This window comes from Macaca thibetana, chromosome 6 (assembly GCF_024542745.1).
Source record: "Macaca thibetana thibetana isolate TM-01 chromosome 6, ASM2454274v1, whole genome shotgun sequence".
In the NCBI taxonomy this organism is placed as follows: domain Eukaryota; kingdom Metazoa; phylum Chordata; class Mammalia; order Primates; family Cercopithecidae; genus Macaca; species Macaca thibetana.
The window spans coordinates 138234056-138246722 of record NC_065583.1 but is presented as its reverse complement, the minus strand read 5'-3'; the positions used below and the strand labels follow the sequence as shown (position 1 = coordinate 138246722).

Below are 12667 nucleotides of genomic sequence, written 5' to 3'. Positions count from 1 at the left end.
GAGCTATATTTATGTATCTATATATCTATAAAATATATAAAGAAATAAAGATAAATATATACAAAATAGATAGGGACATAGATTTGAAAAATATGAAAGAGAAGCTTTGTAGAACACACAGAACAGAAAGACAACGTATATTTAATTGAAATCCCAGTATGTCCACACCAAATGCTGGATAGTGGCTACCTAAGTTAAATATAGCAAAAATGTTCCTATCAGACAAGGATGAGAAGTCAGCACATAAGTGTTTGACATACTCTATACTTTCATATATTCTGTATTTTACAGTATGCTTAAAATATGTCATAGTAGAAAAATCCCTGAGTTTCCAGTCCTACCACCACATCTCCCTGCATTTTGCCTTCTGGGACATGCCCACATATGTATAGATATTCGCATAGTTGAAGCCATAATATATGCATGACTATTTTGTGTTTTCCTGGTTCTTTCATAAGTCATTTTTATTAACTTATTGTTACAAAAGTACTATCATGTACTATTAAGAAAAGGAAAAATGGCCAGGCACGGTGGCTCATGCCTGTAATCCCAGGACTTTGGGAGGCTGGATGGATCACCTGAGATCAGGGGTTCGAGACCAGCCTGGCCAACATGGTGAAACCTCATCTCTACTAAAAATACGAAAGTTAGCCTGCATGGTGGGTGCCTGTAATCGCAGCTACTCAGGAGGCTTAGGTGGGAGAATTGGTAGAACCTGGGAGGCAGAGGTTGCAGTGAGCCGAGATCCTGCCACTGCACTCTGTCAGATCCTTCACACTGACAGAGTGACTCCAGCCTGGGTGACAGAGTGAGACTCTGTCTCAAAAAAATAAATAAATAAATAAAAGGAAAAAGTTACTCTCACATAATCTTGTATATTATTTTGGTGTCTTTCTTGACATTCTTTTCCCATTAATATTTTTCAATTATTTTTGACTCAGAACTACATCCTAAGAATATTTTTATTGTATAGTTGTTTCTATAATATCTTGTATAAAAATGTCTCATGTTCTTATCTATAAAGTAACAAGATAGTTTGTAATTTCTGTCTGTAAGTTTGGATGTTTGTATGTCAACCAATATGTTCATTCTTGACAATGAATGTTTTTAGATTTGAAATTTTTTGCTACAAAATGGATAAGAAGTTTAATACAAACTTTAACTATTTTACCAAATTTTTGTATTTAATAGATCCCATTGAAGAGGAAGATGCAAATCTGCTATTTGGTTCAGTACAAGAAGTACTGAAAGCATCAGTTATGGCTGATGCAGATATTCTTTCGGAGACATTTCAACTTCTGATAGACTCTGCCAAGGACTTCAGTAAAAGACTGTGGGGCTTAGTGCCATTTGGCTTGTATCTTCCAGCTCCTCCTTTGTACTGTCCCCAGCCAGCTATTCTTAGTGAAGTAAGCTTATAGCATTAACTTTTTCATTAATTTAAAGTTGATTTTGTCGAGTTTTTAAAATAATTAACTTGATAATAATCATCAGGTTAAAAATTCAAGCTCTAAAGACAAACTTAGATCCCAGCTTTGCTGTTCACTAATTGTATAATCTTAGGGAGTGTACCAAACTACTGTTTAAGTTTCCTTATCTGTAAAATGCAGATGATAATACTACCTCTCATGGCATTTTTGTGAGGATTGAGATATCCTGTAAAATCTGCTAGCTCAGGACCTGGGACATATAGTAATTATTCAATAAATGTTAAAATTATTGTAACAATAGGGTGGGTGTGGTGGCTTATGCCTGTGATCCCAGCACTTTGGGAGGCAAAGGCAGGCAGATCACCTGAGGTCTGGAGTTTGAGACCAGCCTGACCAACATGGAGAAGCCCCGTCTCTACTAATTAGCCAGGCATGATGGTACATGCCTGTAGTTCCCAGCTACTTGGGAAGCTAACTAAGGTGGGAGAATCACTTGAGCCTAGGATTTTGTATTTTAAATACAAAATTAACTGGATGTGGTGGCGCATGCCTGTAAACTCAGCTACTTGGGAGGCTGAGGCAGGAGAATCGCTTGAACCCAGGAGTCAGAGGCTGCGGTGAGCTGAGATTATGCCATTGCACTCCAGCCTGGGCAACAAGAACGAAACTCCGTCTCAAAAAAATTATTTTAACAATATAGCACAACCTTAATATCCAGACTTTTAAAAATTAGGCATTTGTTTAGGGTAACAAATGAAATAATGAGTGTCAGAATTAGAAGCCATACATTATTTCAGTCTCTTATTTATCTCTTTGTGTTTGCCTTTTTTGAAAGACTCGGCTGGGCATAGTGGCTCATACCTGTAATCCCAGAACTTGGGAGGCCAAGGCGGGAAGATTGCTTGAGTCAAGGAGTTTGAGACCAGCCTAGGCAACATGGTGAAACCCTGTCTCTATAAAATATACAAAAATTAGCTGGGCATCATGGCACGCACCTGTAGTCTCAGCTACTCAGTAGGCTGAGGTGGGAGGATGACTTGAGCCCAGGAGGCCGAGGTTGCAGTGAGTTGAAATCGCACCACTGCACTCCAGCCTGGGTGACAGAGCAAAACTGTCTCTCAAAAAAGAAAAGAAAGAACTTATTTTTGACTTTGGTTTAAAAGGTTTTTTTTTTTTTTTTTTTTTTTTCCTGCACTATTCAATTGATAGTTCTATATTATAAATACTATATTCCTCTCAGAAACTTTTTCTCTGCTCTTATTAAAAAATCATCACATTATAATTAGCTGGTTTTAAGATTTAAAATGTTATTGTAAATTACATTTAGATTTTTAAGTATTTGATTAACACTTTGAAGTAGTTCTGGGTATTATTTTTTTACTACCTCCTGTTTCAATATTGGCAACTTCTACCTCTAGTTTTTAATTTCTCATTTGTTCTGTTTGGTTATATTTCAATAGTCTAAAACATTTTACTTGTTGATTTTACAAATGGAAGGAATAAAAAGTCCATGGCATTTCTCAATAATTCATCTTTCCTCTTGCATCTGAGTCTTTAGTAATTGGTTTAGAAATGTGAAATGACATTTAAAGTTTTTTGGATAGTCTATGCAGATAATAGTTCGAGTAGTTTGAGTGGTTACTATCTTTAGTAGTGCTTCATTTTATTCTTTTTTATTAAAGCAATTCTCCTTGGTAAGATTTCTTCTAAATGTCACTATGTATCAGTTAGAACCCCTTGTGTTGCAAGTAATAGAACACTTGGTCAAAATGGTTTAAACAATAAAGGCATTTATTGGCTCACATAATGAAGAAGCCTAGTGGTAGGGCAGGTTTCTGATTTAGTTATGTTACCAAAGACTTGGGCTCTGTCTTTCGCTCTAGTTTGTTTTTTGAGGTGTCATCTTCACCTGAAGACTAGCTCCCCTTGTGGGAGCAGGATGGCCGCTAACGGCTTCTAACGATGCCTTGTCCATGTCCATGGGCACAGGGATTGAGACAAAGAAAAGTGGCAAAATTATTTCTGTCCCAGCATTCCAAGCAGGAGGATTGAGATTCACTCTTATTGAGACTGGCTTAGGTCACATGCCTGTCCTTCAGACAGTCACTCTGGCTAGGCTTAACACAGGGTACTGCTTGGCCCGTGAATAGAGCCTTCTTTGAGGTGGGATGAGCTTTCCCTCAATCGTATGAGCCGTGTAGGAGATGGGCAGATATTCAAAAACTGAGTACTGTAAAGAAGTGGGCAGGGAAGAAGGATGTTGGGGAAGCAGATGTTTACAATGCTCACATTATCTCATTATCTGGGAAAATAATCTTTAGCTACTGGTTTGAATAGCATTTATTCAACAAACATTTATTGGTTCCTACTATGTATCAGACTTGAGTGCGTACACTGTGGCCATACGTAGACAAATGGCAAGGCCCTTCCTTCCTCTTGGGAGTTCTGAGTACAGTGAGATACAGGTATAAATTGATATGTAATTAATTGGTGAAAGCTACAGTAGAAGTGTGAACAAAGTGCTCTTGTAGCACAGAGGGATGGGCTTCACAGAAGAAGTGACATTGAAATATAAGTAGGATTCTTCTCAGCAGAGGAGGAGAAAAGGGATTCTGCTTAGATGGACCTCTCTAACATTCCACCAATGGAGTCTGGAGTGGCGGGCTTTAACTGTTCTAGGGTAAGACTGGGAACAAGGGTCAGCTTATCCCTTTACGTTGAGGGGAGATAAACTTTTCTTGATTCTAGAAATAGCCATAGTTGAAATCTCAGAGCCTGTGCCTCAGAATTTCCTTTATAAATCTCCAGGAACATTCTAGTTTGAGAAGCAGTGAGCATCATTAGCCTATCATTTTTTTTTTCTTTTTTTTGAGACAGGGTGCTACTGTGTGGCCCAGGTTTGAGTACAGTGATACAATCTTGGCTCACTTCAGCCTTCAACTCCTGAGCTTAAGCAATCCTCCTGCTTCGGCCTTCCAAAGTGCTGGAATTACAGACGTGAGCCACTGTGCCCAGCCTCATCAGCCTATCTTTATTTTTACTTTACCATTCTAAATTTTCTCATTACTGGCCACTAAAATGGATTGTTTTATTTTCCTCAGGAAGATGGTGATGATCTTCTTTTAAAAGCTGAAAAAAATAATCGCCAGAAGGTATCTGGAATCCTTCAGCGTGTTCTCCTGCTTTTCCGGGCGGCTCGATGTTCTTTTCCTGTGGCACAGTGGTATATCTTGCAGTTGAGGTGGGCAAGAAAAGTCATGCAGAAGGTATGGAAATATCTTAAGTCATTTACGTGCTGTGTTAACTGAAATGTACTAATATTTATATTATTGTTTTTATAATTGTTACATTTTCCCAAGGAGTCGTGCCCTATAAATCCATAAATTTCAGGTTTATTCATAAACAAACTAAACAGACCAGATTCTTCCTGTTGAAAGGTAAGGACTCTGAACTGGGTCTGTAGCTTAGCTCCACCCTGTCTGGCAAAAGATAGTGTAATCTAGTCTGTGAATTCCAGGGAATTACAGTTACTTTTTTCCAACTCCCCCATCATTTCATTAAAGATTGAAACTCAGTCCAGGGCTTTCTCCCAGTTTTCCTTGAGGTGTTGTCTGCGTTCTGTGGGGGCTTCTGTGGGTTCAGAGAATGGAAAGTTATAGTTCATTCTCGTCTGTTTCCATCCAGTAGCCTCCACTAGTCAGGGTCTCCCCCTTGCTATTTTCTGAGATGTGCAATTCAGTTTGATTCCCAGGTGTTCATCCCCTCCTATACTGACTTTAGCTGAGCTGTCACTTCATTCTTATCAGATTTCCAGCCAGCTAGGACACCTGGTAGGTCTCTTTATCCAGCTCTAAGTCCTTTATATGCCTGCTGTTTCTCTCGAAAATGTGGAAATAAATTTCATCATGTCCAAATGTGTTTAATTCAGCCTAAAAACAATATAATTATTTTTAGTAGGAACCTTTGGAGAGACTTTTGAGAAGTTATCTAAAAGTATTTTTGAAAATTACCCTTTTTTAGAGAAAAAGAAAGTTTGTGAAATTTGGATATAGTTTCTATAAAAATATAAATTAAAACTGTACTCATTTTATATTTTGGCATCACAATGGAAACTGAAAGTAGATAGTGGTTGGTTGCCAGGGGTTAGGGAGAGGAGGAAGTGGACAGTGACTGCTTTTGTTTTTCTTTTTGGGGTGATGAAAATGACCTGGAATTGGCCGGGTGTGGTGGCTCACACCTGTAATCCCAGCACTTTGGGAGCCCGAGGCGGGTGGATCACAAGGTCGAGAGATCAAGACCATCCTGGCCCACATGGTGAAACCCTGTCTCTACTAAAAATACAAAAATTAGCCAGGCGTGGTGGTGGGCATCTGTAATCCCAGCTACTTGGGAGGCTGAGGCAGGAGAATCGCTTGAACTAGGGAGGCAGAGGTTGCAGTGAGCCGAGATCGTGCCACTGCACTCCAGCCCTGGTGACAGAGTGAGACTCTGTCTCAAAAAAAAAAAAAAAGAGGGCCGGGTGTGGTGGCTCATGCCTGTAATCCCAGCGCTTTGGGAGGCCGAGGTGAGTGGATCACAGGTCAGGAGATTGAGACCATCCTGGCTAGCGTGGTGAAACCCCGTCTCTACTAAAAATACAAAAAATTAGCCGGGTGTGGTGGTGGGCACCTGTAGTCCCAGCTACTCGGGAGGCTGAGGCAGGAGAATGGCGTGAACCCAGGAGGCGGAGCTTGCAGTGCCACCGCACTCTAGCCTGGGTGGCAGAGCGAGACTCTGTCTCAAAAAAAAAAAAAGAAAATGACCTGGAATTAGACAGTGTTGATGGTTGCCTAACTTTGTGAGTATACTAAAAACCACTAATTGTACACTTTTAAAAGATGACTTTGATGTTATGTGAGTTATAGCTCAATTAAAAAATGGTGCTGAAACAAAGATTCTGAACCATATTACTTTTCTCCCTAACAAATTAACACAAATTTAGCAGCTTAAAATAGCACCCATTTAATATCCCACAGGTTCTGTGCATCAGAACCACCACAGGGTGGTTCAGCTAGGTCTCTGCTTAGAGTCTCACAAGGCCAATCAAGGTGGCAGCGGGGCTACATTCCTTTCTAGAGGTGCTAGGGGAACATCTGTTTCCAGGCGCATTCAGATTGTTTGAGAATTCAGTTGCATGTGGCTGTAGAACTGAGGTCCCCCATTTCTTTGCTGGCTCATGCTCTCTCTCTCTCTCTCTCTCTCTACCTCTTAGTACCATCCTGGTAGTAAATGCCATTAATGTATTTGACAAGAAGTCTGTCATTAGCATGCTTCCCTAGAGATTTGATTAGATTGTGTCTTTCTGGAAGTGACTAGCAGGAAAAAATCAATTGCAAGCCTTCTGTTAATGCTTCTTTCCCAGGTTTAAGTCTCTTAGAGCCCTTTCCTGAAACGTGGAAATAAATTTTATCATCTCCAAATATATTTAAATCAGACTGTTATCTGTAGAAGCTCCCTCTCTTTTTATTCTTGATTAAAAAAAAAAAAAAAAACTAGGTAATTTTTCCTGCACCATATTCTACATTTATCTGATCATTTCTTCATTTAATGTCGTTTACCTTGTTCCTCTTTCTTTTTTTTCCCCCCTGTAACCCGGTCATTAATCTGTGCTCATTGAGGCAGAGAGGTTTAAATAGATTGAGGTTCAAATTTTCTTTTTTTTTTTTTTCTTTTTTGAGACAGCATCTCACTCTGTTGCCCAGGCTGGGTGCAGTGGCATGGTCTTGGCTCACTGCAACCTCCGGCCCCCGGGTTTAAGCGATTCTCCTGCCTCAGCCTCCTGAGTAACTGGGACTACAGGCGCCTGCCACCTCGCCCAACTAATTTTTGTGTTTTTAGTAGAGATGAGGTTTCACCATGTTGGCTGGGCTGGTCTCAAACTTCTGACCTCAAGTGATCTGCTCACCTCAGCCTCCCTAAAGTGCTGGGATTACAGGCGTGATCCACCGCACTTCGCCGCAAATTTTTTTAGAAATCAATCTTTCGTAAGTATTGTGCGCTTCTCTGTTGCACGTGGCACATGTGTTTGCTTATTTTACTTTTAGGGATGGGGAGATAGAGTTTGGATCATGTCACACCCTCTATCACGTATCCCCGTCAACCCATCAGCTTTTTACTCTGTTAGCGTTTACTAATGATCCTTGCCTAGAGTCATTATTAGGGGTTGCCAAATGGTGTCTTTCTAATTCTGCCATTTATAGATTAGTTTTGTTAAAAGTTATGTATGTAGGCATAAACTTTTTGTATTTGTTTTAGTTACTGTACACAGCTTTATTTGGGATAAGGTTAAGATTCTTGTATTTCTTTATTTTCTTTGCTATGCCAGTGAGGAAAGCCAGGGACAAATAGCATTAAATTCTTCTTATACAGGCAAAATTGTGACAAGAGCGTGCAAATGATTTACTTAGAACCTTTTTTTTTTTTTTTTTGAGATAACAAGCTAGTGACTTTCCTGAATTAAATTTGTAAGTTTCTGGAAATGTAGCTGATTTCATGTGCTGTGTTTTCCGTGTGGTTCATCTTACCTGCCTGATTCTTTTATAGTTTCTTTAAAAGTGATTTATAGTGCTGGTAATTAACATATTTGCTTATTCTTTACTTTTAGATTCGAATGAAAGGATCCATTCCTTCACTGAGTCCTTTTCCTCAGTCATTACTTAATTACTGTAAAGGAGGTATCGTATTCTTTAGACCTGGAGCAGCTGGAGACCATAAACTTGATGAAGTTTCCATTAGAGCAATAGGTTTGTCCAAATGAACTACTTGCTTAGAAATTAGGCCTAAGTATGAATAATGGTATGAATTTTTCATTTGATTTGGGAAAGTATTGACTCTTCAAAGTTATGCTCTATGATATTTTACTTTGTGTTCACAAGTAAATATTGTACTTTAACAGCTATGTGTATACATATATGATATATATGATAGTAAGTCAGAAATTTATTATATAAACAAACTGTGATACCTGTTACCTTATGTCATGCTTCATTATTAAACTAAATTTTTTTGTTTGTTTTGTTTTTGTTTGTTTTTTGAGATAGAGTCTTGCGCTGTTGCCCAGGCTGGAGTGCAGTGGCACGATCTTGGCTCACTGCAAGCTCTGCCTCCCAGGTTCACGCCATTCTCCTGCCTCAGCCTTCCGAGTAGCTGGGACTACAGGTGCCCGTCACCACGCCCAGCTAATTTTTTGTATTTTTATTAGAGGTGGGGTTTCACTGTGTTAGCTAGGATGGTCTTGATCTCCTGACCTCGTGATCTGCCCACCTCGGCCTCCCAAAGTGCTGGGATTACAGGTGTGAGCCACCGCGCCCGGCCTTTTTTTTTTTTTTTTTAAAAAAAACAGAATCTGGCTCTGTTGCCCGGTCTGGAGTGCAGTGGTATGATCTCAACTCACTGCAACACACCTCCTGGGCTCAACCCATCCTCCTGCCTCAGCCTCCTGAGTAGCTGGGATGACAAGTGCACACCACCACGCCCAGCTAATTTTTGTATTTTTAATAGAGGCAGGGTTTTGCCATGTTGCCCAGGCTGATCTTGAATTCTTCAGCTCAAGCAGTCTACCTGCCTTGGCCTCCCAAAGTGTTGGGATTGCAGGCATGGGTCATTGTGCCTGACCTAAATTAATTTCTTAATTCATGGTCTATGTCCAGTTATTTGTGTAACAAGTTTAAAAAGAAGTAAAACTTTAGATATCATTTCACTCTTTTCTCCTTAATCATTCCTTAATCCTAATCAGTTCTATTTATATTAAGCCCTGATCTTATCTTTAGACTTTGATTAAAATGTTTACTTTAAAGCCGGGCACAGTGGTGTAATCCCAGGTACTTGGGAGGCTGAGGTGGGAGGTTGCTTGAGCCTGGGAGTTTGAGGCTCTTGTGTGCAATGATTGTACCTGTGAATAGCCACTGCACTCCAGCCTGGGCAACATAGTGAGACCCTGTCCCGGGGAAAAAAAAAAAGTTTATTCTTTTTTTTTTTTTTGACATGGAGTCTAGCTCTGTCCCCCAGGCTGGAGTGCAGTGGCGCGATCTCCACTCACTGCAAGCTCTGCCTCCCGGGTTCACGCCATTCTCCTGCCTCAGCCTCCCGAGTAGCTGAGACTACAGGCGCCCGCCACCATGACCGGCAATTTTTTTGTATTTTTTTAGTAGAGATGGAATTTCACCATGTTAGCCAGGATGGTCTTGATCTCCTGACCTTGTGATCCGCCCACCTCAGCCTCCCAAAGTACTGGGATTATAGGCGTGAGTGAAAAAAAAGTTTATTCTTAACTCACTCACCCTTAGTATAATCTTACATGTCCTGGGGCTCAGATTGTCTGTTTTTCCAACTGAAATGGCATTGAAATGCTTCTTGATTGCTTCTCTCACCTGTCATGAGCTTAGTTTCATAGACTCTTCATTCACCGTTACAAAAGAGCCAGGCAGGTGTCATTTGGAAAAGTATATACAATCTCATTTCATTTCTTAAAAATCCAGGTCTGTAAGAAGTGAGTTAAATTCACAACAATCCCAGTTACAAGATATTTGCTCATAAATAGGGACATAGTCCTTTGAAGTGACTTAAAGATTTGAACATATATTTTTAATATTTTCATTTTGATCCTGAGTTTTATTTAATTATTCTTTTGTTTGATTTGGTCTCTTGATCGTTGAGAAGTGATTCGTCTAGATTAAAAAGGTTCCTTTCGGGCTGGGCGCGGGGGCTCACGCCTGTAATCCCAGCACTTTTGGAGGACAAGTCGGTCAGATCACAACGTCAGGAGTTCGAGACCAGCCTGGCCAGCATGGTAAAACCCTGTCTCTACTAAAAGATAAAAAAAATTAGACGTGGTGGTGTGTACCTGTAATCCTAGCTAATTGGGAAGCTGAGGCAGGAGAATCACTTGAACCTGGGAGATGGAGTTTGAAGTGAGCCAAGATTGCACCATTGCGCTCCAGCCTGGGCAACAGGACGAGACTCCGTCTCAAAAAAAAAAAAAAAGATTCCTTTTTGGCCAGGTGCAGTGGCTTATGCCTGTAATCTCAGTACTTTGGGAGGCCAAGGCAGGAGGATTCCTTGTGTCCAGGATTTCTAGGCTGCAGTGAGCTATGATCTTGCTACTGATTTCCAGCCTGGGCGGCAGAGCGAGACCCTGTTTCTTTAAAAAAAAAAAAAAAAAAAAAAAAAAAAAAAAATGGCTGGGCGCTGTGGCTCAAGCCTGTAATCCCAGCACTTTGGGAGGCCAAGACGGGCGGATCATGAGGTCAGGAGATCGAGACCATCCTGGCTAACACGGTGAAACCCCGTCTCTACTAAAAAATACAAAAAACTAGCCGGGCGAGGTAGCAGGCACCTGTAGTCCCAGCTACTCGGGAGGCTGAGGCAGGAGAATGGTGTAAACCTGGGAGGCAGAGCTTGCAGTCAGCTGAGATCTGGCCATTGCACTCCAGCCTGGGCGACAGAGCAAGACTCCGTCTCAAAAAAAAAAAAATTAAATTAAATTAAAAAATAAAAAATAAAACGAGGTTTGTTGCCTAGTTTGTTACCTAAAATAGTAGATTTTAACTTTGAATTTTATTATTTATTTTTGAGATGGAGTCTCATTCTGTCATTCTGCCTGGAGTGCAGTGGCATAATCTCGGCTCACTGTAACCTCCACCTCCTGCGTTCAAGTGATTCAGCCTTCCGAGTACCTGGGGCTACAGATGCCCGCTCCTGCGCCTGGCTGATTTTTGTATTTTTAGTAGACATGGGGTTTTGCCATGTTGACTAGGCCAGTCTTGAACTCCTGACCTCAGGTAATCCACCTGCCTCAGCCTCCGAAAGTGCTGGGATTACAGGTGTGAGCTACCATGCTTGGCCCAGGATTTCACACTGTTTTGAAGATTTTTTTTTATTACGGAAAATTTAAACCAAAGTAGAGATTTATAAGCACTCGAGTACCTCTCACCCACTTACAACAATTGTCAATGCCTCAAAGAAGATCTGAGTATATCATAAGTATGATAAGTAGTTCAGTATATGTAGTGAACAGATGAGGTTTTGTTGTTGTTGTTGTTGTTATTGTTGTTGTTTGAGACGGAATCTTGCTCTGTCGCCCAGGCTGGAGTTCAATGGCATGGCACAATCTCAGCTCACCACAACCTCTGCCTCTGGGTTCAAGCAGTTCTCCTGGCTCAGTCTCCTGAGTAGTTGGGATTACAGATGCGGGTCACCACACCCAGCTAATTTTTGTATTTTTTAGTAGGGTGGAGTTTCACCATGTTGGTCAGGCTGGTCTTGAATTCCTGACCTCGTGATCCGCCCGCCTCGGCCTCCAAAAGTGCTGGGATTACAGGCATGAGCCACCGTGCCTGGCCCAGATGAGGTAGTTTTTAAAACCATAATTCTATTATCATGACTGACAAAACGGACAATAAATCTTTAATATCATATATAGTCAGGCCTGCTTAGTGATAGGGATATGTCCTAAGAAATGTGTCATTAGACAATTTTGTTGTGTGATCATAGGGTATACTTAGACAAAAATAGCCTAGTACACACTGAGGCTATGTGTTATAGCCTTCTGCTTCTAGGCTGCAAACCTGTACAAAAGGATTGCTTGAGCCTAGGAGTTCAGGGCTATTGTGTGCAATGATTGAACCTGTGAATAGCCACTGCACTCCAGCCTAGGCAACATAGTGAGACCCTGTCTCTAAAAAGAAGTGTTAACATATTGAATACTGCAGTACTGAATACAGAATGTGACTACACTGAATACTGTAGGCAATTTTAACACAATGGTAAGTATTTATATATATAAACATATCTAAACATTGAAAAGGTACAGTAAAAATACAGTATAAAAGATTTTAAAAAATGGTAAGTGTGGGGCACTTACCATGAATGGAGCTTACAGGACTGGAAGTTTTTGCCCCAGGGGAGTCACTGAGTGGGTGGTGAGTTGATTTGAAGGCCTCGGACATTACTATACACTACTGTAGACTTTATAAACACTGTACACTTAGGCTATACTAAATTTATTACAAGTATTTTTTCCTCCATAATAAATTAACCATAGCTTATTGTAATGTTTTTATTTTATGAACTTAAAAAAATTAAAACCTTTTTGACTCTTGTAATCACACTTGGCTTAAGAGACATACAGTGGCATAATCATAGCTCACTGTAACCTCAAAGTCCTGAGCTCAAAGGATTCTCCAACCTCAGCCCCTGAG

The 12667-nt window shown here is 40.5% G+C and overlaps 1 protein-coding gene across 6 annotated transcripts in view; it reads left to right on the top strand.

Annotated features, from left to right (window-relative positions):
• The window catches only part of CPLANE1 (ciliogenesis and planar polarity effector complex subunit 1), a 163189-nt gene that overhangs the window by 56364 nt on the left and 94158 nt on the right, over nt 1–12667 (top strand). For all 6 annotated transcript variants that reach the window (XM_050794494.1, XM_050794493.1, XM_050794492.1 and 3 more), the window contains 3 exons: nt 1192–1409; nt 4532–4696; nt 8074–8212. In XM_050794494.1, coding sequence (XP_050650451.1) covers nt 1192–1409; nt 4532–4696; nt 8074–8212 — 522 coding nt within the window. The remainder of the gene's footprint in view (nt 1–1191; nt 1410–4531; nt 4697–8073; nt 8213–12667) is intronic.